Below are 27,670 nucleotides of genomic sequence, written 5' to 3' on the forward strand. Positions count from 1 at the left end.
TTAAAAAGTCTTGGTAAATGTCGTTTGTACGATGAAAAGATATACGACATTTTAGAAAATTGTCAGACTTACGACACATTCAGAGATGGTAACATCTGCCTTTGTGAATTTGCCGTTCGTACGACATTTTACAAATTTGTCGACCGCCACTTCTGGCGTTACTTTTTTTACCGACACTTTTGTGAATTCCCCCCTATGTCTCTCTGCAAGGTCAGGAGGCTGGATATTTCTGTTAAACTGCTGTTTTTTCAGTTACCTGAGGGGAAACTTCTGCAGCCGCTGGAAAATAAACGCGGGCAGGACGCCATTAAACCGATCCTGGTGTGTGAAGTCGCCTCTTTTGCAGCCTACCAGCGAGTGAACCCCCACAATACATATATATATATATATATATAAAAACATCCCCAAACCAGTGCACTCTTAACCCAATGGCCAACCGCCTGGGTGCAGGTCAAAAAAAGAAATATTATCAATACAAAAAAGCCGCACTCCTAGGTCTTCTTAGAATAAGAAATGAAAAAATTTTTATTGATTCAAGATTGATTTATATATATATATATAAATATAGAGCAAGGCATTTATTTTAGCTCTTCGTATTAAACCTCTTCCTATAAATCTGATTGTTCAGAAAAAAAATGCCACTGATGCAATTTCATTTATAATGCCCATAAAACACTTAGCAGAATGAAAGCAGTGGCAATTTCATGTAAAATATCCCCAGAACTCACAGTAGGATGTTTTTGCCATATCATCACACAACCACTTTTCCAAATCATTTACTAACCTCAATATTTTTCTGTTTAAGACAATTAAGCCTTTCACTTTGTGTCTCCTTTTCTACCCCATCTATATTATTTCCTTTTTATCATGTGCCTGCCATTTTTTACTTGTATTAATGTAACCTTCTCAACACAGTCCCACACATTCGCTTTTAGTTTTGCATTTACCTCTGCACTCATATTCTATTTTCTGCTGCCCTTCTCCTCCCAAACTTGTCCTGCTGTCTGTTTATCTAGACTGTTGTAATAGTGATGGGCGAATTTGCGCCGTTTCGCTTCGCCGAAAAATTCGCGAATTTCGCGCGAAATTCGCGAAACGGCGAAATATTCGCGAAACGGCGCCGGCGTCTCGTTTTTGACGCCGGCGCCCGTTTTTGACGCCGACGCCCGTTTTTCCGACGCGCGGCGCCTGTTTTTTGCGCCGGCGCCCGTTTTTGACGCCGGCGACTTTTTCCGGAAATTTTTTTTTTTGACGCCGGCGAATTTTTACCATGAATTTTCGCGGGCGTTTCGCGAATTTATTCACTCGGCGCGAATCGCGCAAATTCGCCGCGAATTCGCGCCTGGCGAATAAATTCGCCCATCACTGGTAATAAGGACCCTTAAAGGGGTGGTTCACCTATAAGTAAACTTTTAGAATGTAGTAATTCTAATCAACTTCAATTGGTTTATATTATTTATTTTTTATAGTTTTATAATTATTTGCCTTTTTCTTTTGACTCCCAGCTTTCAAATGGGCGTCACTGAGCCCATCTGAAAACCAAATGCTCTGTAAGGCTACACATTTATTGTTTTAGTTCTTAGCTTTCTAGTAAGGTACTCTCCTATTCATATTCCAATCTCTTATTTAAATCAGTGCATGGTTGCTATGTAATTTGGACCAAATGGCTGAGTAAAAAGCTGAATAAGTCAAAAACCTTAAATAATAAAAAATGAAAACCAATTGCAAATTGTCTCAGAATATCCCTCTCTACCTCATATTAAAGGGATACTGTCATGGGAAAAAAATTCAAAATGAACCAGTTAATAGTGCTGCTCCAGCAGAATTCTGCACTGAAATCCATTTCTCAAAAGAGCAAACAGATTTTTTTATATTCCATTTTGAAATCTGACATGGGGCTAGACATATTGTCAATTTCCCAGCTGCCCCCAGTCATGTGACTTGTGCTCTGATAAACTTCAGTCACTCTTTACTGCTGTACTGCAAGTTGGAGTGATATCACCCCTCCCTTTTACCCCCCCCCCCAGCAGCCAAACAACAGAACAATGGGAAGGTAACCAGATAACAGCTCCCTAACATAAGATAACAGCTGCCTGGTAGATCTAAGAACAACACTCAATAGTAAAATCCAGGTCCCACTGAGACACATTCAGTTACATTGAGAAGGAAAAACAGCAGCCTGCCAGAAAGCATTTCTCTCCTAAAGTGCAGGCACAAGTCACATGACCAGGGGCAGCTGGGAAACTGACAATATGTCTAGCCCCATGTCAGATTTCAAAATTGAATATAAAAAAATCTGTTTGCTCTTTTGAGAAATGGATTTCAGTGCAGAATTCTGCTGGAGCAGCACTATTAACTGATGTGTTTTGGAAAAAACATGTTTTCCCATGACAGGATCCATTTAACAGTTAACACAAAGGTGAACAACCCTTTTAACTTTTAGGGAGATGGTTTTTATTTCTCTCACCTACTATGTGTAATACCTCAAAGTTAGTTTGATGGTTTGTACATGCTGATACAGATATAAAAATATTTAATCAGGGATGTGTGGGATTAATGGGCACTTCTGGTCTATCCTGACGTAGTGGAAAGATTGTGATGTTTCTAATTGAGTTCAGTATGGAACATAGATCAGAAACATGTGTCAGCTTTGTTAAGCGATCCCACCCTCCGTGCCCCTGTGGCGGCCCCCCAAAGACCCCATTTTTCCCCATAGACTTTCATTGGAAAACTTGAAACTTTTGCCACTCGTACAGCATTAAAGTTACACTCACCAAACTTGGGTCACTTAGTCATGGGGTCAACCTGAAAAGTTCTGTCACATTTTGGGGGCTCCAAAAAGTGGGCGGAGCAACAAACAGCCAATCAGATTTTCCCTATTGACTTCAATGAGAAAATGTCAAACACTGTCATTCCCACAGTGTTAAAGTCAGAGACCCCAAACTTGGCACCATGGGTCACTGGGGTTAGAATTTGGAAAAGTGGGCGGAGTCTACCACAGCCAATCAAATGTTAGCCATTTGTTTCAATGGGAAAAGTTAAAACTGTCGCCGCTCTTAGATTGTTCATGGGAGGGGCCTCAAACTTGGCACAGTTGGTCACAGGGGGACTGGGATTCAAATTTTAAAAGTGGGTGGAGCCAAAACCAACCAATCAGATTTCTTTGATGATTTCAATGGGAAAAATTAAAATTGCTGCCATTTGCACGTTATTGATGTCACGGACCTCGAATATCACAAATGTGGTCACTGGGTGTTTGCACTTCAAAGTTAGGAAAAGTGGGTGGAGCCACCAACAACCAATCAAATGTCATTCATTGATTTTCAAGAGAAAAACATAAAACTGCTGCCATTTTTACAGGTTAAATGTCATGATTCCGAAACATTAAAGTGTTAGTCACTTGGTGACTCTGGTTCAGAATTAGGAAAAAAAGGGGGCGGGGCAACAACAGCCAATCGGATTTCAGCCATTGACCTTAATGAAAAACGCCAAATTGCTGCTATTATTATGGCGTCCATGCCAAGTGTCCCAAACTCAGCACAACTACTCACTGGGTGACTGTGGTCAAAATTTAGGAAAAGTGGGCGGAGCCAATAACAGCCAATCAGATTTTACCTATTGACTTCAATGTAAAAGTTTCAAATACTGCCATTCTCACAGTTTTAAAGCCAGAGGCCCCAAACTTGGTACAGACCATGACTGGGTGACTGGGGTTAAAATTCAGAAAACTGGGTGGAGCTTAAAACAGCCAATCAAATGTTACCTATTGCTAATCAATGTCAATATATGAGTTGCTGCCATTCTTTCACAGTTAATGGCAGGGACATCAAACTTGTACAGTCGGTCACAGGGGGACTGGGATTCAAATTCTAAAAGTGGGTGGAGCCAAAAAACAGCCAATCAGGTTTTTTGATTGATTTTAATGGTACAACTTGAATGGCTTTAATTTTCACCTTTTTAAACCAGATTCGACCAACTTTGTGTACTCTCTATGCACCAGGGGCGACTGGCCCCAACACCTCTTGCGTTTCAAAGCCAACATCTTGCGGTTTCTTCAGAAACGACACCATCTAGTTATATTTATTGTCTGAGTTGTTCTCCCTGTGTGTACTTTTATATATATTTTACTTTACTTTTATTTATATTGTACTTTTATATATATTGTATTTTTATTACTTGACTGTATTGTACAGTGCTGCGGCTCCTTAAAGGACCAGTAACATCTTTTTTTTTTTTTTAAAAAAACAAAAAGAATTTGTTTGTATCGAAAAAAAAAAAAAACCACCAAGACTTATTGAACTTTAAAATCGCCAAGTCTTTATTAAGAAATAACTCACCAATACTCCGCTTTTGCTCCTCTTCAGAAAAGGCATTTGGGTGATCCATTGTGCGGCGCTCGATTTCTCCTCCCTGCCTTCATTATAGGAGATAGCCAGGGAGGAGAAATCAAGTGCCGCACAATGGATCGTCTCCTTTTCATTAGATACAAATGAATTTAAAAAAATGCTTTTTGATGTTACTGGTCCTTTCACATCATTTTACTAAAGTCAAACATCCATACTGCTTAGATATTGCTCATCTTATCTGTAACTAACATACGTGTACTAGTCCAGTGGTTTATTTACTGAAGAAGTGTTTATTGACCCCACACAACCATGGACAGAACATTTCTGCTTCCACTGTAGGGGGGCTCACGGGTCACCTGTAATGCATGCACAATTGGGGGTCAACAGGTTTATATAGCGGATAATCTTATTTTTGCTTGGAACCCGGGAAAACCATTTTGCCCCAAAGTTTAATCACTGCAATAGTCCATGTTTTGACTTTGTGTTGCATTGTATGTGTCATTACTCCAGCTGTCACTTTCTCGCCCATCTTCTGTTATTGAACTTTCAGAACTTTCAGAGGAAATGTCCCTTCCCCGGCCATAGTGTCCCATTGACTTTAGATTGAAGAAACTCTACTCTTTCCAAATGCTTTTTGGTGCACAGTATGAGTAACTCTTCCCTCCTCTGGCTTTTCTTGGTGTCGCCCTCAGATTATAGAAGGTGGTTCCTTCCCAACTGCCTTCAATGGTTATAGTGTGGCCTTGGCCTGTGAGTAGCCGGACCTTATAGGGAACACTTATTTTGGCTTTCTGGACTGAGACCTCCATATGTACAGCTTTACCAATAGCAACCACAACAGGTTCTTGTAAAGATAAAGTAACCTATAAAGAATAAAAGACAAAAATGATGAGTATTTTTACTGTAAGTACCGGCCAGGTAGGGAACACTCAAGGGCCAAGACCCTAACCCAGGTACAGTCAGACACCTGCATGTCTGGTAGTTAATGCTGAGACCTCAGATTTCTCTGTCTGTATTTAGAGCCATTTCATCAGCCTTGGCATTAGCCCTTGACCCAGACCTACGTATCATCACCAGACAGATTTCTTTTGACCTCTATCTATTTCTGTTTCTGTTAATCCCTTTAGTTATTACCCCACCCTGACACAGTTGGCCATAGGGCAAATGAATTTGCAGAAGCAGCAGAAATGTTAATCATCAGAAATATGGGACATATGTAAATATTAAGAAACATTTAACCCAAGGGGTTTAGTGAGAAGCAGTTTATGGGGGATCATCTGTCCCATAATTGTTATGGCCTCAGTACAAGGCAACGAGTTAACTAGAGACCAGCCTTTATTTAGAACAACAAAATACAAGACAAGGTTAATACATTGGGGGTGCTAATTTGTAAAGCAAATCTCTGTATATTAACAAACTGTTCTCTGGGTGAGTGATCTTCTTTAGATACAATTCCACTGGCCAAGGTTTCCCCTACGGACCCCTGGGAAGGAATTATAACATTATAACATGCATTATCCCTTATAATACATGAGTGATACTCAGAGTTCCCTGTATAACTCAGCCTGCAGCCTTGTGCCTTTATATGGTCACAGAACACCTCAGTGACTTCTAATATCCTTATCATTTACAGTAGGGGGTACATTATCCCTTATAATACATGAGTGATACTCAGAGTTCCCTGTATAACTCAGCCTGCAGCCTTGTGCCTTTATATGGTCACAGAACACCTCAGTGACTTCTAATATCCTTATCATTTACAGTAGGGGGTACATTATCCCTTATAATACATGAGTGATACTCAGAGTTCCCTGTATAACTCAGCCTGCAGCCTTGTGTCTTTATATGGTCACAGAACAACCCCTCAGTGACTTCTAATATCCTTATCATTTACAGTAGGGGGTACATTATCCCTTATAATACATGAGTGATACTCAGAGTTCCCTGTATAACTCAGCCTGCAGCCTTGTGCCTTTATATGGTCACAGAACAACCCCTCAGTGACTTCTAATATCCTTATCATTTACAGTAGGGGGTACATTATCCCTTATAATACATGAGTGATACTCAGAGTTCCCTGTATAACTCAGCCTGCAGCCTTGTGTCTTTATATGGTCACAGAACAACCCCTCAGTGACTTCTAATATCCTTATCATTTACAGTAGGGGGTACATTATCCCTTATAATACATGAGTGATACTCAGAGTTCCCTGTATAACTCAGCCTGCAGCCTTGTGCCTTTATATGGTCACAGAACAACCCCTCAGTGACTTCTAATATCCTTATCATTTACAGTAGGGGGTACATAAGTCACTGATCCCGTTACCTCTCGTTCATTGGTGTTGGTGAAATCCCACCGGTGAGTGATGTTATTATCAAGTGAAATCTTGGAATCTCTTCCCGTGTCAATGACAGGAATTCCCTCCATGAAAGTGGTTTCTGCCTCCTCCATAAACACAATGTTATGATCATAAATAAATCTGCTTGTTTCCTTTATGGTTTCCTCAAAACTGAATAAGAGAAAATATTATTATCTGATATTTACTTAGAACCTTACAATATATACAGATACTGAGACATTAAAGGTTTGCTAAATTAATTTGAATAAGAGACTGGAATATGAATAGGAGAGGCCTGAATTGAAAGATGAGGAATAAAAAGTAACAATAACAATACATTTGTAGCCTTACAGAGCATTTGTTTTTTAGATGGGGTCAGTGACCCTCATTTGAAAGCTTTCCGGTTCTCCAGTCATTATACAATTGTGTAGTAGAAAGAGAAAGTAAATGACTCACCTGAAAGTGTCATTGAGTGTGTTGTCCCCTTTGCTATTATCATAGGTCTTTACATTTACTATTATATTCATTTCTGTGACAATTTTTCCCAGTTCAGGTAAGAATTCAAACTTCTGAATCCTCTGAATGAATGTTCCTCCTATGAACCCAAACAGTCTGTACCGATTATAGTCCTGACCCAAGAACGTGGCGACCCCCCAATATCCTGGATTGTGTTGAGTTGGCTGTGGCCCTTTATACAGTTTGCCTTCAGCCTCACTGACCCACCAGAGGTTTCCCTCAGGGCAGAAAGAAATCACATGGGGAGAATCTCTGTCGTCTCTTTGTCTGAGTGCGGTTCCTAAATCCAACCAATCACTATCTGTCTCTGCTGGTTTGACCCACATCTTAATCTGACCGTCACTTGTTTTTGCATATAAAGAACCTTGGGGGTCAAAGAAGACAGAGTCAACATCACTGCAGTTATACTGCCCTACATATACACCCAGGTCACCAATCCAGTTCTGGCTTTCATTGTCTGGGTGTGGACCCCTAAAAACTGTTCCTGAATGTTTAACTGCACATAGAAGCCCCCTGGGGTCAACTGAGATAAGTTTAAACATGTCCCACCCAGTGTGCTCATTTCTTCTGTCAGGGGAAAACAAGATTTGGTTTGTACAAGATGATACTGGGCCGCTGTAGAGATTTCCCTCTCGGATGGCAAAGAGTTTCCCAGTTGGACTCAAGGCAATGTTCTCTAATCCATCAAGTCTCCCAAGTGTTATTGCCCTTTCATGAAAATTATCTGTAGGGTCCCGGGGTGCTGGGCCAACTCTCACTCTATAATCCTCATCCATCACCAGTAACATTGTCTCTGCAGAGGGAAAATATATTGAGATTGAAGGGAAATATGTGAACGATCTCACTAATATATAGAAACTGTAAGTTAACCTGATCTAAGCAATTCAATATATAAAAGGACCTTCAGTTTACTGATCACTAATTTTAATTGGGTCCCTCCCATATTAGTGAATGAAATAAAAAAACAAACCTTCGTTCACTTGCAGCCGACAGGACTCAGAGATGGGGAGTCTCAGGGCAGAGTGAGTGACCTTCACTGTCAGTTCTGCTCCATCATCTTCCTCTATGTCTGGAGTTATATGGATTGTGCACTGACAGTTGGAAATGCCCCTTTTATTTGTTCTTATTACATTAACCATTTCCACTCGCAGCTGCCTCTGTGCTGGGGGCACATTCATCTCCCCATTTCTCAATAACTGTTTCATCTCTGCCACGTCCCATCCGTCTGTGTCCCGTGGGGCAGAGGAACCAGTTTGTACCTCAGAATTCCATGAGTAAATTTTAGCTGATTCTCCCCCTTTTCTTTTCAAATTTATAGTAATTTGAATGTCCCTGGGCCGAAAACCAGAGATCTGGAAGGACAGAGTCGCCTTTTTCTCATGGAGCAAAAGTTCTGATCCCATTATTGGAGAAAGTCTGGGCGGCTCTGTAATACACAAACCCATTTACTGAAACTTAATGTAACAGTGAGAGGAGAGGGTTAATCCTATGGGACGACCCAATGATCACTCTCTCTGTATTGAAACTTTATTACACAGAAATGAATATTTACAAGTTTAAAGGGAAAATGTTTTCAGAAATAAATGAATTGTTTTTATACAAACAAATCTCACTCCACAGATTGCAAAGAAACCATGTGCCAGTTTCTCACCCCTAAACTCACAGTTTAACCCCTCACTCACCTTTTCTATTGTGAAGCAATGGATTCTGGGGTTTGAAGTCCCTCTGCTATTAAGAGAATCTGTCTTCCACGTACTATCGAAAGCAGTGGGTCTTTAAGCCCCAGAATCAATTTATTCTCAGTGGAACAAGCTAAGGGAAAGGTTACATGAGCCTAATGGAGGTTGGGAAATGGCTCTTCAGAGTATCATTGTTCCTATCAGCTGAGTGTGTGTTACAATAATACATGTATATTTATATCTGTCCCCCCTTTTCTACATACCCCCCAACTGACTGAGCTCATGTCACACAGGGGAGGAGGAGGGATATTTCCCCTTTAATATCACACAGACACAGTATTGGGGTTCCTATCAACGTGAGGAATGAGCTGTGTGTGTAACAATAATACATTTATATTTATAGCTGTCACCCCTTTTCTACATACCCCCCAACTGACTGAGCTCATGTCACACAGGGGAGGAGGAGGGATATTTCCCCTTTGATATCACACAGATACAGTATTGGGGTTCCTATCAATGTGAGGAATGAGCTGAGTGTGTAACAATAATACACGTGTGTCTATTCTTTCCATTAGGGAATATCCATGGTTGTTGTTGTCTCTTAAGCTCCCCATAGACGCGACGATTCTTCTTGCCGAATAACCGATTTTAGCAAAGTCCGACCAATCCTTCGAAATTATCGTGCGGTTAGTGGGATTCGAATGATCGTACATCTTACGATTTTTCGGCCAACATCAGGAAATTGATCGGCCAGGTCAAAAAATCTTTGTGGGTCCCAGTGCAATGTATCTATATCTGCAGGGCCAAGCAGCTCCCCTTTGTTTTCCTGCCAAATTGGTCTTTTTAGTTGATGGTCAATTCGTACGATCGTTCCGAGAAAATCGTGGTCTCACGATCATGATCGGATCTTTTAAAAATCTCAACATCTATGGGCAACTTTACTCTTATCAGGGCAAAAGTAAAACCACATTTTGTTTCCTGATCATGTTAAGCTTCTGTATTCCAGCTGGTTTGTTTGACTTACTTTGACAACTTTCTCATATTCATTCACATTAAGAAGAAAAATAAACAGACCAGCAGTAGAGAGATTTCAATATGACACTTATTACTATAAAATCTGCATTTTTTATTGGAAGGGGAGCAGGCCCGGACTGGGAATCTGGGGGTTCTGGCAAATGCCAGAGGGGCTGCTATAAGGTCCCATTGAAAGTCACTATTTAGTGGGCTGGTGGGGCTGTTTGGGCCTCTGTGTGGGCTGTTTGGGCCTCTGTGTACCTGAAATGCCAGGGTCTATTTTAATTCTCAGTCCGGACCTGAAGGGGAGGACAAGTAGCATTTCAAGTGCAAAATTGAGTGTTGGAGTCATATACACAAGTCTCTTGAATGACCTGCACTTCCCCTGAATAAAACAAATGACTTGGTATTTACATTAAATGCTATATAAATAAATGATGATGATAAATAAAAGTGTTACATAATGAATGTCTCAGACATGGGGATACCAGGGCACTTATCAGAAAGAAGAAAATGTTTTAGGGTTCAGCAGTGATCTCTGGGTTCTCATACAAACCCTCACTGTCCCAGTCGATTTAGTTCCCAGTTGGAAGGAGGGATAATTATTACTGATATGGAGACAGATCTGAACGTCTCATTTTTGGTGAATTTCATGTTGTGAATAGGCAGATTTTGGGAGTTATATTCCAGGCTGATTCACTTGGATCCAGTTCATCCAAAAATACAAAATGATTTACAGTTCTTACCTTTTTTCATAAACATGAAATAGCCGCAACAAATTCCTGCCACAAGTATCACTGCAGCGAGAGTTCCAACCACAGCTCCGATCATTATGGAACGCCACTCTGTAACGGTAAATACATATTTATATCTACACTTAACTGCAGTCTCGGCAGTGCACTCAAACCAAATAAATGGTGGTGCAGCATCAAATAAATGACAAATGAAGGACCAGCACTCAAATCTAATCTGCTATTGTCATTTATTGCAAATTAGGGGTGCACCAAATCCACTGTTTTGGAATTTGGCTTTCATGAATAGTGATGACCAAAACTGAGCACAAATTCGTGAAATATTCGCAAATGCGTTAAAGTCAATAGGCGTTTTTTCTCATGGTGACTTTTTTGTCCCGGCAACTTTTTTTGTCGTGACGAATTTTCACAGATGCTGAAATGTGGAATTTTGGTACGAATCCATGTCTGGTGAAAAAATTCTCTCATCACTATTCATGAATGATTTAAGATGAATCGTGAACTAAATCAGAACACTAATTTGCATTTGCAAAATGAGGTTGTAGAAAGGTTACAAAGAAAAACATGCACAGTGTATGTAAAAAATAGCAATTTCCTTGTTGTGATGAAAAGTTATGTGAATTGAAGGATTCAGATTAGGTTCAGAAAAGCATTTGGATTCAGTCAAATCTGAATTATGCTGAACAGGCCTGGACTGGGAATCAAAATAGGCCCTGTCATTCCAAGTACACAGAGGCCCAAACAGCCTCCTAGCAGCCCACTATATGGTGACTTTCTATGGAACCATACAGCAGCCCCTGTGCCATTTGCCAGAACCCACAGATTGCCAGTCCAGGCCTGATGCTGAAAAGGCTGAATCTAGAACCAAATCCTGGATTTGCTACATCCTTATTGAATATCACAGCACAGGAAGGAATTCCATGACTTAAATGAGAGGCTTTTTTGTTACATGAGCTAGAAATTGTAATATAAACTTCCTCATACTGAAATAAGAAACATTCTAAATACAATCAATTAAATATTCTGTATTGTTTCTGAAATAATCAAGTTTATCTCACTATCCCTCTCTCAGCATCTGTTTCTCTTCCTTCTCTCTTTATTCAGCAGTTGGGTGTCAGATATTCACTGACAGATAGATCCAATATATCTTATAGGGGGCTCCTTTCCTAGCAGATGTATTAGAGCTCACTCAAATAACTGATTCCAGTACAAACAAAATGTAACAAAATAACTGCCTTTTGCAGAAATCCTGCATGTAGAGAGACACAATGTCTGGTGAGTTTAATAGAGTGACCTCTAATACATCTTCTAGGCAAAAGGAGCCCCCCTATAAGATATATTGGATGTAACTGTCAGTGAATATCTGACACCCAACTGCTGCATGAAGAGAGAATGAAGAGAAACAGATGCTGAGAGAGGAATAGTGAAGATAAACTGGATTATTTCAGATTTTAATTTCTGTGATAGTTCCCCTTTAATACCTTCCACCAGTACTTACCCTTTACAGACAGAATAAAATCAAGAACAAGAGAGTTTCCCAGGGATCTGTGGGATATGATACAGGAATACTTTTCCCCATCATGCCCCAGCGAAGGCTTTAACATCAGCTGACTGGTTACATTGAAGGTTCCGTCCCCATTCTCTAGCGGCTCATTGGTGGAGACTCCTTGGCGCAGAACAACATGTTGAGTGACATTGAGATGTTTTATCCACTGGAACTTTATCATTTCTGGGTAATAATTATTGGCGTGACATGTAACCCCCCTCTCTGTTCCTTCCTCTATAATAACATCAGAGGGCACCAGCCTGGCACTGGGTTTAACTGCACAGGGAGACAAGAGACATTTGGAAAAGCTCAAGTAAAAAGTAGAGCAATACAGGGAAGAACACACTTGGATGTAAGGACTTATCAATATCTAACCTTTAATCAAAGGTTAGATATTGAGAGTTTTGCTCCATTAAATAATGGTACCAGTATGGTTGTAACAGATACAGAAAAGGCAAATGTGTTAAATCAGTTCTTTTCTTCAGTGTATACAATAGAGGAGTGTGAGTTCCCAGGCTCACTTTATAGCTGCACTAATGGTTCAGCTCAATCTAGTCAGTGGCTGACTCAGGATATGATTCATAAAGCTTTAATACAAATTAATGTAAACAAGGCTCCAGGGCCTGATGGCATACACCCCCGGGTTCTAAGAGAGCTTAGTTCAGTTTTAGACCAGCCCCTATTTCTGATTTTCTCAGATTCACTTTCATCTGGTATGGTGCCTATGGATTGGAGATAAAGCTGATGTCATTCCAATATTTAAAAAGGGATTATGATCTCAGTCAGGCAATTATAGGCCAGTAAGTCTGACATCTGTGGTGGGCAAATAATTTGAAGGCTTGTTAAGGGATCACATTCAAAATGTTGTCCTAGTGAATGTCATTATGAGCAGCAATCAGCATGGCTTTATGAAGGATAGGTCATGTCAGACTAATTTGATTGCTTTTTATGATGAGGTAAGTAAGATGCTGGACAGTGGGGGGGCAGTAGATCTATTTGGATCTTGCCAAAGCGTTTGATACTGTGCCCCACAAACGACTGCTTTCTAAACTTTCATAAAACGAAGAAGGGGTTGGATGGTGTTTAGCAAGTGAGGGAATACAGGGATATGGGAGATAGCTCATAGTACAAGTTGATCCAGGGACTGGTCCCATTGCATCTTGGAGTCAGGAAGGCAAATTGGAGAGACTTCAGATGGGTTTTTTCCTCTGGATCAACTGGCAGTTAGGCAGGTTATATATAGACTTACGGTTGAAACTGATGGACCAGTGTCTCTTTTCAAACTCACTTACTATGTGTGTGTAAACAAAGGAATGATGACTGTAACTGAACAAATTATTTGAAAGATACAACTTTTCAAAGTTGTCAAATTTGTCCATGAATAATAGCTAGCATTTGCATAAAAATCCGATTTTGGTTATAGCAAAACATTAAACAAATTAACATAATTTTGGGGGTGCACTTTGGGGCACATTTACTAAGCTCGAGTGAAGGATTTGAATGAAAAAAACTTCGAATTTTGAAGTATTTTGTTGGGTACATCGACCATCGAATAGGCTGCTACGACCTTCGACTTTGATTCAACCTAAAAATCGTTCGACCATTCGACCATTCGAAGTACTGTCTCTTTAAAAAATACTTTGTTCGATTCGAAGGATTTTATCATTCCATAAAACTATTTTTATTTGATCGATCAATGGAAGTATTTTCTTCGATATTCGAATTTGAAGGATTTTACTTCAAGGGTCGAATTCGAGGGTTTATTAACCCTCGAAATTTGAACCTTGATAAATCGGCCCCATACTGTCCTACAAAACATATATATATGTATATATATCACCTTTTGAAATTAGTGCAAAAGGTGACAAAATCAATAGATATTTTCTACAAAACCCTGTCCATTGTGCTCATGATGAAACGTGAGGTTTAATTTCTATGTTATTTATTTATTATTCACAATTAATCACACACACAAACTAACTGCCAACCTGTAAAGTATCTGCAACAGGTAGTCCTGAGTGGGTCAGGAGGGGGTGGGTAAGTTTGTTGTTCTGGGCCCTCCAAAATGTTTAGTGGGGGGGGGCTGGTGCCACATAGTTACACTGCTACACAGTTCTGTCTGTCTGTCTGTCTGTCTTTACCCTCCTGCACTGCTTAAACTAACCAATCACAGTCCTGTCTGTGTTTTTGGAACGACTGTCCTGTTATGAAGCTTTGAGCCCCCTGCAGGGGACACTGTTCTAGTTGGAAGGGATTTGATATTATATTTGGCTCAGCAGGGGGTGTTGAACTGGGCTACAATATGAAATGCTGGGTGGGGGGATATACTGATTCCATAAGGAGCCTAAATGTAGTACAAGGAATAGCAGAGATGGGCAAGTCCCAGGGATCTGTATTTGGATCCCTTTCTATGACTGACATAGGGGGCACTTAATTGGCTTCGTTATACACCCTCTATGTTGTATAAAGTGAGGGTCACGACTGCACTTACCCTGTGGGTTGAAGAATCTACTATAGATTTAAATAATTCCAACCAGTTGATCTGTTTTTTTTTATATTTCTATATTTTTATATACAATCTTCACTCACTGCCACTTATGTAAATAACATGGTTCATCTTGTACTACATCCGCTCTGCTGCTACACTGAATTTAAAAATGTTCTTAGAATTCTTATTTTTTTGGTAATCCTTGTGTACTTAGTTGTAGTATTTAACTAGTATGTTTCATTTTGCACAGTCAGTGTCGGACTGGGACACCAGGGGCCCACCCAAAAATCTTAGACTAGGGGCCACTCTCAGTACTATTATTTTTCATCTCCTCAATCAACCTGTAGTCTCCTAGTCTGTTTTCTTTACATACAATCTATTATTCCATCTATTTAGCCTCTTTGTTCTCATAGAAAAAGGGAATGATCATGAAATTGACCAAAAGTTTAGCAGCCTGAGGGGCCACTGACACCTGGGCCCCCCAGGACATTTCCTGGTCTCCCTGTGGGCCAGTCCGACAATGTGCACAGTCTATAAAAAGTGGATCAGGATTCATTTCACTGCATGTTGTACCTGTATAACTATATATGTGATGAATAAAGAATCTTATCTTATTTCACTCATTTCATTATTTCTATAAACAAATTTCCCTAAAATGCTACTCAGTAAAGAAAATCTTTTGCTGTATGTGCACAGATTAAAACCCACAGCCCTGGTTATTCTGTGTATTCCTTCCGAATATGCCAAAACGCCTTTTCCAAAATTCAGTAGGTCTTGGGCTGACAGTTACCCAGTGCAGGGCCAAAGTGCCAAGGCTCACTGCTTAATTGCCCCACTCACCAGGGTTTATGTCACACCTACCCCCCACTTGCACCCAATTAAAAGGCAGGCACAAGAGGTAGTGTCTGGCAGCCCACACTAATGCAGTTGTGCCCTAGGCATATGCCTCTTCTGCCTTCTCTTCGTTTTGTACTTCTCTGTACTTATAATGTAGTCCTGTACCATTATATAATCTTGGTAATTATATATAAATCTTATTCATTACTAGTCAGTAAAGGCCACTTACCTGACACCTCCAGAGAAGATGTCCCCTCTGCCCCCTCATTATTATAAGTAACAGTGCAGGTATATTGTCCCTCTTCATTCATTTGTACCTGCGGCAGGTACAGCCCAGCGTTGCCTTTAATCAGACGAACGTCTAATTCTGATCCAGTCCTGATGGGGTTGGGGGAGCCTCTGTCATAGATATAAACTGGGTCAGATCCCCGGCTCCAATGGACAGAGAGAAGCTGTAGATCCAGTTCTGTGCTGCCGTATCCACTGATTGTACATGGGATAAACACATCTTGTTCCTTCACTACTTTCACTGCTGAGTCGCTCACTTTCACTTCTAGTGTTTCTGAAATGTAAAAAAAATTCTGGCAATTAAAGTGGCAACGAAGAGGTACTGGTTTCATTAAAATCACTGTACAAAGAGCCAAGTGCTGGCTGAAAATGATACCCCTAATTATAAGTGAGTAATAAGGAGATGTTATGTGTGAGTAAAAGGCAGTGTTAGACTGGAGACCCTTGTGTCCTCCAAGCAGGCCCGGACTGACAATCTGTGGGTTCTGGCAAACGCCAGAAGGGCTGCTATAAGGTCCCATATAAAGTCAGTATTTAGTGGGCTGGTGGGAGCTGTTTGGGCCTCTATGTGGGCTGATTTGGCCTCTGTGTACTTGAAATGCCAGGGCCTATTTTAATTCTCAGTCCGGACCTGCCTCCAAGGCCCAGTAGAGTGGAGGGTGATGTTTTTGTTTGGGTAGACTAAAGTTGGCCATATATGCAAAGATCCCGACCTGCCACTGACCATTCAGATGAAATAAAGTAGTAAAAGATCAGATGATGTTCTGCCCCTGACAGTAATCGTAGGAAAGTTATGTCTGACCAAAGCTGGTGACAGTCTCCCACTGAGAATCATACAATCAGCAATACACACAGAGATATAATCAGCAGCCGACAGAAATCTTTTAACCTGTCCGATCAATTTGTTTTCATCCGACAGTCGGATCAATGTAGTTGTTACCTACGATTTCTCCTTCACTTCCGTTTTCATTAGAACATCCGACACGTCGCATGCGTTTAGTCGCATTGCAACTAGGGTTGCCGGGTTGCCACCTGGCCGGTATTTTACCGACCCAGCCAGTAAAACACCTGCCAGGGCCGGGGCCGGTATTACAAATTTATCAGCAATGTAGCTGCCGGTAATTTGTAATACCATTTACAAAATCCCCTGCCCGCCGATGAAAACTTACATTTTCGTTGGCTTAGGGCGGTGGCCATGCCCCTTTTGTGACGCTACTCTACATGGCCATGCCCCTTTTGTGGGCCCCTCATCAGCTCAACCCCTTTGTGTCACGCCCCGCCCCTTTCTTTTCTGGCCCCCACCATGGCCGGTAATTTCTTTTTTTTAAAAGGTGGCCACCCTAATTGCAACGTGTCGGCTACAATCGCTTCCTCTAGTCCTGCCCATAGACTCCACTTTATCCAAATAATCCGTATTTTAAAAATGATTTCCTTTTTCTGTGTAATAATAAAACAGTCGCTTGTACTTGATCCCAACTGAGATATAATTAATCCTTATTGGAGGCAAAACCAGACTATTATCCAGAAAACCCCAGGTCCTGAGCATTCTGGATAACAGGTCCCATACCTGTATACCTGTAATACAATATAATAGTAGATGAGATTTAAAACAACTTTCAACCATCAACACAAAATTTATGTCTAAGTGAAAGTAGCCTAACTGATTAAAGACACAGTTGGCAGCACCCTCTGCCCCTCCCCCCACACAAACTCAAATAGGAACATTGGTGAGACAGAAGATTTTTAATGCTTTTTCTTTTAATTTATCTTTTCATTTTTTTTAGGCAAATAGGTTTGGGGAGGCTTAGCTTCTCCAAACCTTAGGGGGAACGAGGCCTGCATAAGGCCGATGTGAAGTTAGGCAGGGTCCCTTCCCCCCCTGTAGATGAGAACGTGTAGTTTCGGTCCCTCTCAGCCCCCCCCCCCTGCTGGCCCAGGACTTTCGGCGGGAAAAAAGGGGGCGGGCTGGAGGGCTGGGCCAGGGGGCTGTAAGCCAGGAAGGGGTTCTTAAGGAGAGGCAAAGTGGCAGCAAGACAGCTAACTTTGTTTTTTCTTTCTAGAACACTTACCTGAAGCTGCACTGAAGCGTCGCTGGAAGATGGAAATGAAGAGGGGAAGAATCGGTGCGCCAAGAAGGAGGGTCCTGCGTCCTCAGAGGTTCCGCAAAGAAGGTGAGGCAGCTTCGGTCATCAGCTCCAGAGCCAAGAAGAAGGTAACATTCTCTCCCCAGGGAAGAAGCCCCTGCAGGATACGCAGAAGGGAGGACGGCATCATCGCTGGAGGGGAAGGTAGGAGCAGCCGGCAAGAAGACGCCGAAGGCAGGTCGGAAGAAGACGGCAGAGGCGCAGACCAGGAAGTGCGTGAGTCATCGCGAGACTTCAGTGACGTCACTGCGGCTGGAGGTAAGGAAGCCGAGTCGGATCACACCACCGAGAGTCCGGTAAGAGGCAGAAGGCTTGGGGGCAGCAGGCTTGGGGGCACAAATCCTGGGACACACCAGGAGCGCCACAGGGACCCCACCCCCACCAACCAAACCCCTAGGGGCAGCAGAGCCCCTAGGCAACCAGGCCCAGCAGCGGGAAGGGGGGAAGAGGGGGGCGAAGAGGGGGGTAGGCCCTCAGGGGGGGAAACCACGCGGGGGGGGCCAGACTCGCCCCAGAGCAGGCCCCTCCGCTTCACCAGCCCACATTGAGTTCCCCAGTGGGGGAGGGAACAGGGACAGAGACCCCTACGGCTCAGACGAAGGAGAATGGGGGATGGAGGCAGAGTCCACCCCAACTAGGCCCTCGTACAGGCCCATTTCCCCAGGGGGGAAGGGGGGAGAGTTCCAGGCACAGGGGAACAGGGGGACACAGGCTTCCCAAACCACCAAGCCAGAGGTCCCAGCCCCATTTGTACAGGGGTGACGATTTCGATAACTGGGAAGAGGAGGAGGATTCTTGTTATGTCGTCGACGAATATGATTATGAGGATGATGTGGAATTTTTTCCTGCAAGCAGGCAGTGGCATAATTTGCATAAATAGACAGCACCCAGCAGGAATTTCTTAAAAAGCCTTTATTGTAAGGGCTTTATTCAGACAAAGTACAGCAACGTTTCAGGCATCCATTAGCCTTTCCTCAAGCTGACAGGCAGGCAGTGGCATAACCAAAGGAGACCTGTGAGGGATCTGCATTGGGAAGACACAGGTCATAGTACTAATCGTGTGCCGAGTTTCTATTTTAGGAATAGAGAAGAAGAAGAGAGTTGGTTGCAATAGAGAAGGGAGAGAGAACAGAGGCAAGAAAGGGAAGCAGAACCTTCAAGATGGCAAAGAAGAAAAGAGAGGCCATCATCCAGTGCAGCTGGGCAGTCAGAACGAAATGGTGATGCGGTTCCTGGTCCAAGCGCTAAAGTATCTACACGAGAGGCTACTATGGGTAAGTCGAATTTACAAAAGAATGTATATTCTGATATGGACTCTAATTCTGATGGTCGGATAGTGAAGCAGAAGGGGGAAAGATCATAGCATTAATTAAAAAATATTTTAAAGGTAAAGTGCAGGAAAAGGGGGTAGGAAAAACAAAGGAAAGTACGCAGTCTATGGTTCCAATTGGGGCAGCAGATACTTACGCATGTGCACTTACTGCAACTGCAGATCATTTGCCGAGGAAAGTTAGGAAAGATATTGAGGCTGGAAAATTTGTCGATATTTATGACATAACGAGGGAAGCAGTGCAGGCAAACGAGGATGGAGTGAAACAAGAGGAGAAGGGGAAGAGGAGTAAAACAATATTTGAATGGTTGAAGGGTTTTTTGGTCTTTGCAAGTGTGTACTTAGAAAGAAAACCAGAAGAATGCTTGAACATAATAAAGTATATAGATACAATAACTGATACATATTTGTTTTACAAAGGTTCTTCCTGGTCAGACTATGATAGGGCTTTCAGGAGAAAGATAGTGAGTAGCAAGGTTTTGTCTTTTGGACAAAAGGATATAGACTTGTGGACAAGATGGGTGTCCAAGGATAATAGTTCAGCTGGCAATAGCTATAAAGCACTTTATGCAGTCAAACCAAAAAATATATGTTTTGCATACAATGAGAAACGGAGTACTAGGGGCTATGCTTGCAAATTTAGGCATGTATGTTTGACATGCGGATCCTCTCATGCGGTGAGCGAATGTAATAGAAAGAAGGATGGGCAGGCAAACAGGCAGCATTTTCGAGCGGCTTACCAGAAGAGCGGAAACGCCAATTCAGATGGGCAGGCTAAGTAAGGCATTAGCAAGTTACCCGGATAAAAAAGCAGCATCTTTTCTAGCAACAGGTTTTTTAGAAGGTTTTAAGATCCCAGTTTTACATTCCCCTCCCCCTAGCAAAATTTTTAAGAATTTGAAATCAGCTAGTCGTCATACAGGAATATGAAAGCAAAAAATTGACAAGGAGTTAAAAGCAGGGAGAATGGCAGGTCCATTTGAGGTTTCACCTATAGAGGGGCTAGTGGTGTCACCTCTAGGAGTAGTCCCAAAAAAGGAGCCAGGAAAATTTCGAATGATACAGCACCTTTCACATCCGGAAGGAGCATCAGTTAATGATGCTTTAGATGAGGCACAGTGCAAAGTACAGTATCAGTCGTTTGATGAGGCTTTAGAAATAGTGAAGAGTCAAGGAAAGGGGGCTTTGTTGGCAAAGAGGGACATTGAATCTGCATTCAGGCTTTTACCCTTACATCCAGAAAGTTTTAGGTTGACAGGTTGTCATTTCCAGGGAGCATTTTATGTGGACCTATGTCTACCCATGGGTTGTGCAATATCTTGTTCATTCTTTGAAACTTTCAGTACCTATTTGCATTGGCAAATGTATAAAAGGACAGGCAACAAAGCTATAGCTCACTATTTAGAAGATTTTCTGATCATGGGGCCCAGACACTCGGAGATTTGTCAAGACACATTATTAATATTTTTGCACATGTTGAAGGAATTGGCTGTGCCAGTGGCAGAGGAAAAAACGGTGCATCCAACCACAAAGTTGACTTTCCTGGGTATCGAGATAGATACAAGGGCCAAAGAATGTAGGCTCCCAAAGGAAAAGGTAGTTAAAACCAGGCAAGCAGTTAGGAAATTAGCATCATCGGCTAAAGTGTCACTAAAAGAAATGCAGCAAACTCTAGGCTTATTGAACTTTGCATGCAGGATAATACCGATGGGCCGCATCTTTAACAGGAGGTTGGAGAAATCCACATCAGGGATTTAGAAACCATTCCATAAGATAAGGGTCACAAAGATTTGAAGATTTGAGAGTGTGGAACAGTTTTTTATCAAATTTTAATGGTGTGAGGTTATGGGTAACAGAAGCACAGCTTAATCAGCAAGTAAAGTTGCTCACAGATGCGTCTGGCAGCGTGGGTTTTGGGGCTTACTTGGCAGGAAAATGGTGTGCAGGCAGGTGGCCACAAGCTTGGCACGACAAAGGTTTAACAAAGAATTTGACATTGCTGGAGTTATTCCCAATTTTGGTAGCACTAGAGCTATGGACCAAAGAGTTGAAGGATAGGGCAATTAAGTTCCTTTCTGATAATATGGGAGTGGTTCATGCTGTGAATAACCTGTCATCAGACTCAACCCCAGTAATTGGGCTTCTAAGACATCTTGTATTAGTTTGTATGAAGTTCAAGATATCATTCAGAGCCCAGCATTTGCCCGGGATAGAAAACACCATAGTGGACGCTTTGTCCAGGGAAAGGTGGGGAATTTTCTTTAAGCTTGCTCCAAATGCAGAAAAATCAGCTCATGTGTGCCCTGATAATTTGTGGCAGCTGGTGACCCCCTTTTAGAAGAATTGTGCGAAAGGGCTATATCTGAAAAGACTCTTTCCAGCTACAAAAGGGCATGGAAGAGATGGCAGCTATTCTGCAAAAGCGGTAAGAATGATCAAGGCATTAAAGATCTGCTATCATTTTTAATGGTTCTGTATAGAGAAGGAAAGTCAAAAGCAGGAGCCATCACCACATTAGCCGCAATTTCTCATTTTTCCATAAGAAAGGGTAGACAGGATATAACACATGACCCATTAATTAGGAAAATAATGAAGGGATGGGCAAGAGTTGAGGGTCCCAGGGTGGATAAGAGAGAGCCCATAGTGGAATACAGGTTAAAAAGGATAATGAAGTCACTTGGGAAGGTGTGTTCAGACCAATTTGAATACATTTCGTTTAAAGCAGCTTTTGCATTGGCATTTTGGGGAGCCTTTAGGATAAGTGAATTGGTTCCTCCATCCAAGAAGGCAACAGATAAAGGCTTAATGCATCATCAGGTTCGGATGCAGGAAGGAAAGTTGCTAGTTTACATTCGCAGATCAAAAACAGATCAGTTGGGTAAGGGCACATGGGTCGGCATAGGAAAAACGTCAGGGATAACATGCCCTGTCAAGGCCTTGCAGGATTACATGAGGGTGCGCCCAGCAGAGGGGCAACTGTTGTTAATTCACAAGGATTCAACTCCCATGTCAGCATTCCAGTTTAGACAGGTGCTAAAAAAGGCAGTAATTGCGAATGGATGAGATCCTAAGAAATTTGGATCACATTCCTTTAGGATCGGGGCAGCAACGGAGGCAGCAATGAGGGGAGAAACGGTGGATAGGATAAAAAGGATAGGGAGATGGCAATCCAAGGCATACAAAAAATACACACGCCCCATAAATGTAGCGGAGTAGTGAACTTAATCCGCCTTCTCATTTAATTTTGCAGCAAAAGTTAAGACTACTTGCAACATTTTGATCATAGGCCACTCATTCATTTTTTGGGCAAGAGAACATACAGCAGGCAAGCAGTTGGGGTTACCAGAGGAACACATGAAGATTGTATGGCAGGGTTGGAGAGGTATGAAGTGGGAACAAATGAGAGGTAGGTTGCATAGCACAATACAAAAGTACAATTTCATACATTTGGTGATAGTACACGCAGGGGGAAATGACCTTACGTCAAGAAAGACCCCGGCATTAATAGAGGACATGAGGAAGGACCTTGAAGAATTAATGGCAGACAGCAAGGTAGGGGGTGTGGCTTGGTCAGACATTATACAGAGAGGCGAATGGCGCGGAGCCATTTCCCCCCAGGGCATTGAGAAAGCCAGGAAAAAAGTAAACAGGGCCATGCACAAACTCATGTGTTCCTCTGGTAATGGGGTAATTAGACATGACAATATAAGGTATCGGCAAACCCAGCTTTTCAGAAAGGATAAAGTACATTTGACAGAGGAAGGTTTGGATTTGTTCTGGGCAAATATCAGGAACTTTATAGCGGAATGGTGGAGGTCGCGGTAGGATTAGGTGGGCCATGGAAAAAGGATAGGAAGCACCCTTCCCTCTCTTTTATATTGGGTGGCGTCAGTGCGGCTCCAGGAAGATGGATGGTTTTCAGTGAAGTGCAGGCCTACCCTTGGGAAGTCACGAGTGTGGAGCAGACTTTGACTGCACGGTCTTGTCTGAGTCATGCGAGAGGCTGGGTTAGCGCCAGTATTGCACATGATGGGGGAGCAGGAGGATGGGCTACTCGTTGGTCAACAGAGGGCGCTCTGCCCCATGATCCCTGCTCCCTTAAAACGTTTGGTTATGGTATGGGCAGCAGTCCCATGTTCTTCACGAGTATAGGAGCCGCAGCTGGTGGTCAGGGTGTATCTAGTCCTTTAAATATAAAATTGTTAAATAAAAAATGTGACCTCCACAGATTTTGCCACCATAACAAGTCTCTGTGTTTTTATTAGGTCGGTGGTAAACAATTGAAAGGGGGTAGGGGGATCCTTTTGCCTAATGAAAATCCACCTGTGCCCCCACTAACCCACATCCAGGGTGCACACTCCTGCTGCTTGACATAAAGAAGTCCAACACTGGTTTTGTTCAGGTATTGGTAGTTATATTTGTCTTACTTAAAGGCATGCGCCGATTTGGTGGTCTCATTCCGAAGATTACTGAAGTGGCTGATGATGATTGCCCTGAACTCTACTGGGGGCAGCTGGCTGTGGGCATTTATGTAGGGTAGGGTTTTTTATTATTAAGATTTTGTGTCTCCTTTAATCAGATCTGTCACTAGATACTCAGTATTACTATACACAGCTGCACAGTGTTACACAGACTGGGAGGAGGAATCTCTATAACCAATAAAGCTGGGGCAGTCACTAGATACTCAGTATTACTATACACAGCTGCACAGTGTTACACAGACTGGGAGGAGTCTCTATAACCAATAAAGCTGGGGCAGTCACTAGATACTCAGTATTACTATACAAAGCTGCACAGTGTTACACAGACTGGGAGGAGGAGTCTCTCTATAACCAATAAAGCTGAGGCAGTCACTAGATACTCAGTATTACTATACACAGCTGCACAGTGTTACACAGACTGGGAGGAGGAGTCTCTATAACCAATAAAGCTGAGGCAGTCACTAGATACTCAGTATTACTATACACAGCTGCACAGAGTTACACAGACTGGGAGGAGGAGTCTCTCTATAACCAATAAAGCTGGGGCAGTCACTAGATACTCAGTATTACTATACACAGCTGCACAGTGTTACACAGACTGGGAGGAAGAATCTCTCTATAACCAATAAAGCTGGGGCAGTCACTAGATACTCAGTATTACTATACACAGCTGCACAGTGTTACACAGACTGGGAGGAGGAGTCTCTATAACCAATAAAGCTGGGGCAGTCACTAGATACTCAGTATTACTATACACAGCTGCACAGAGTTACACAGACTGGGAGGAGGAGTCTCTCTATAACCAATAAAGCTGGGGCAGTCACTAGATACTCAGTATTACTATACACAGCTGCACAGTGTTACACAGACTGGGAGGAGGAATCTCTCTATAACCAATAAAGCTGGGGCAGTCACTAGATACTCAGTATTACTATACACAGCTGCACAGTGTTACACAGACTGGGAGGAGGAGTCTCTATAACCAATAAAGCTGAGGCAGTCACTAGATACTCAGTATTACTATACACAGCTGCACAGAGTTACACAGACTGGGAGGAGGAGTCTCTCTATAACCAATAAAGCTGGGGCAGTCACTAGATACTCAGTATTACTATACACAGCTGCACAGAGTTACACAGACTGGGAGGAGGAGTCTCTCTATAACCAATAAAGCTGGGGCAGTCACTAGATACTCAGTATTACTATACACAGCTGCACAGTGTTACACAGACTGGGAGGAGGAGTCTCTCTATAACCAATAAAGCTGGGGCAGTCACTAGATACTCAGTATTACTATACACAGCTGCACAGTGTTACACAGACTGGGAGGAGGAATCTCTCTATAACCAATAAAGCTGGGACAGTCACTAGATACTCAGTATTACTATACACAGCTGCACAGTGTTACACAGACTGGGAGGAGGAGTCTCTATAACCAATAAAGCTGGGGCAGTCACTAGATACTCAGTATTACTATACACAGCTGCACAGTGTTACACAGACTGGGAGGAGGAGTCTCTATAACCAATAAAGCTGGGGCAGTCACTAGATACTCAGTATTACTATACACAGCTGCACAGTGTTACACAGACTGGGAGGAGGAGTCTCTCTATAACCAATAAAGCTGGGGCAGTCACTAGATACTCAGTATTACTATACACAGCTGCACAGTGTTACACAGACTGGGAGGAGGAATCTCTCTATAACCAATAAAGCTGGGGCAGTCACTAGATACTCAGTATTACTATACACAGCTGCACAGTGTTACACAGACTGGGAGGAGGAGTCTCTATAACCAATAAAGCTGGGGCAGTCACTAGATACTCAGTATTACTATACACAGCTGCACAGAGTTACACAGACTGGGAGGAGGAGTCTCTCTATAACCAATAAAGCTGGGGCAGTCACTAGATACTCAGTATTACTATACACAGCTGCACAGTGTTACACAGACTGGGAGGAGGAATCTCTCTATAACCAATAAAGCTGGGGCAGTCACTAGATACTCAGTATTACTATACACAGCTGCACAGTGTTACACAGACTGGGAGGAGGAGTCTCTATAACCAATAAAGCTGAGGCAGTCACTAGATACTCAGTATTACTATACACAGCTGCACAGAGTTACACAGACTGGGAGGAGGAGTCTCTCTATAACCAATAAAGCTGGGGCAGTCACTAGATACTCAGTATTACTATACACAGCTGCACAGTGTTACACAGACTGGGAGGAGGAGTCTCTCTATAACCAGTAAAGCTGGGGCAGTCACTAGATACTCAGTATTACTATACACAGCTGCACAGTGTTACACAGACTGGGAGGAGTCTCTCTATAACCAATAAAGCTGGGGCAGTCACTAGATACTCAGTATTACTATACACAGCTGCACAGTGTTACACAGACTGGGAGGAGGAATCTCTATAACCAATAAAGCTGGGGCAGTCACTAGATACTCAGTATTACTATACAGTTACACAGACTGGCAGGAGGAGGAGGAATAGTTCAGTACTTACCAGTTCCCGGCAGTAAGACCAGTAGAAAGCAGAATAGGATGGGGGGATTCAGGCTGGTTCCCAGTTTTCTCTCCATCCCTGGGGGTCCCTGTCTTGTGTCAGTTTATTAGGGCCCCAGTGGGAGATATTTCTCTGTGTTCTTTCCAGTACAACTCAGACCAAATTGGATTTTACTTTCAGTTGCAATAATTTGAGTAACAAGTTCTACAGGTGACACCCCAGGAATCCTATAGTCTCTCCACCTGTTCCTATGGTGTCTCCACCCTGCCAGAATTAATTATCTCCTGCAAAAACTTCCTTGTGCTCTTTATTATCTAACCTATCACATTCCCACACATTTAGTTATCAGGATCAGACCTGCCCGTATGTATTTGGGAGGAAACTAGAGAACATACAAACTCTTTGCACACACTGCCCTGGGTGGAATCAAACTCAGAACCCCAGTGGTGTGAGGGAGAAGTGCTACCCACTGAGTCCCAGGCTTTAAGGCTTTAATGGGCCCTTAACTGATGTTGCTATGGGACCTGGTCATTTCTAGTTAAACTGCTCTTTCTGTACCTGCTGCAAAGACAGAAAAAAAAATATCCAGATTTTTGCACCCAGGGGGTTTCCTTCTCCTTTAATATGACGTGTGGTGCGAGAGCAGTAAGAGGAGCAAACGCAAATCCTTTGTGCTAATTTGAAAAGCGTTTGTGCTCAGTATGTGGCTGCACTCGGCATGTCGGAAGTTTGGGAGTCTGAATGATGTGCAAGTGGTTAGTGGGTATATGAATATATATATATGTGAATACAGAGCTGCTGAATGGCAGTAGTAATGTGTTCATGGGGGACACTGATCTCTGTTTGGTCCAGTTAAATCCAGTTCTAGATCAGATTATGTAAAGCGACATGATGATTAATTATAAGAATCAGTTGTCAGACTGCTGGGCCAGGCTAGGGGCTCCCTCACCCTCCGGCCTTCCTTCAGATCCTGCCTGGTGACAACAGGGGGTTCAGTGATGAGTCTGTGGAGGGGAGTGGGTGGTAAAGGGATTGGGGGGCCTGGACTAGAGGTAAGTTGACAGAAAAGGTCCATGACTAGTCCCCCCCTCACATATCTCTTCTTACTACCCCTAGTACTGGTCCTGCTTGTTACAGCAGCAAATCACAAGTCTCTGTGCCTCTCCTTATACTGATTGTATGGGAGCTGCCATTATTATTATTATTGGTGGATAAATCCTCTTTATGTACAAGATAAAAGATGGGAGTCGGGGCTGGTGCAAGAGGTGAATGTGGCGCCTTCTCATTACAACAACAGAGACACAAGTTCAGGCCAGTTATTGTGTCGCCTGCTTGAAATGAACACATTTCTAATACTTTGTCCAGTCATTGTTGTACCCTGCACTCGATTGTACCA

At 42.5% G+C, this 27,670-nt stretch overlaps 1 protein-coding gene and 1 long non-coding RNA gene across 3 annotated transcripts; one reads left to right on the top strand and one right to left on the bottom strand.

Annotated features, from left to right (window-relative positions):
- Positions 1-4,459: 4,459 nt before the first annotated feature.
- LOC121402885 lies at positions 4,460-26,708 on the bottom strand. The gene is made up of 8 exons (XM_041589652.1): positions 26,275-26,708; positions 15,747-16,079; positions 12,145-12,468; positions 10,641-10,739; positions 8,172-8,627; positions 7,142-7,994; positions 6,673-6,856; positions 4,460-5,209 (listed from the first exon to the last, which is right to left on the bottom strand). Exons 1-8 carry the CDS (start codon positions 26,348-26,350, stop codon positions 4,961-4,963), a joined length of 2,574 nt encoding a protein of 857 aa, XP_041445586.1. The 5' UTR covers positions 26,351-26,708; the 3' UTR covers positions 4,460-4,960.
- LOC121402889 lies at positions 18,936-26,185 on the top strand. Of its 2 annotated transcripts, none has more exons than XR_005966840.1 (2): positions 18,936-19,223; positions 21,600-26,185. It is a non-coding gene; the product is annotated as an uncharacterized LOC121402889 (long non-coding RNA). The 2 variants fall into 2 exon arrangements; XR_005966839.1 differs by having other exon boundaries at positions 22,530-26,185.
- Positions 26,709-27,670: the final 962 nt, after the last annotated feature.

This window comes from Xenopus laevis, chromosome 4L, assembly GCF_017654675.1.
Source record: "Xenopus laevis strain J_2021 chromosome 4L, Xenopus_laevis_v10.1, whole genome shotgun sequence".
Taxonomy (NCBI): domain Eukaryota; kingdom Metazoa; phylum Chordata; class Amphibia; order Anura; family Pipidae; genus Xenopus; species Xenopus laevis.

Excerpts from the sequence above, each read along its gene's own strand:
- LOC121402885 (XM_041589652.1), bottom strand. The coding sequence starts at position 26,350 with ATGGAGAGAAAACTGGGAACCAGCCTGAATCCCCCCATCCTATTCTGC. Across the intron at positions 8,628-10,640 it reads TTTCATGTTTATGAAAAAAG|AGCCGCCCAGACTTTCTCCA; the intron begins GTAAGAACTGTA and ends TGTGTATTACAG. Across the intron at positions 5,210-6,672 it reads CCAACACCAATGAACGAGAG|GTTACTTTATCTTTACAAGA; the intron begins GTAACGGGATCA and ends TATTCTTTATAG.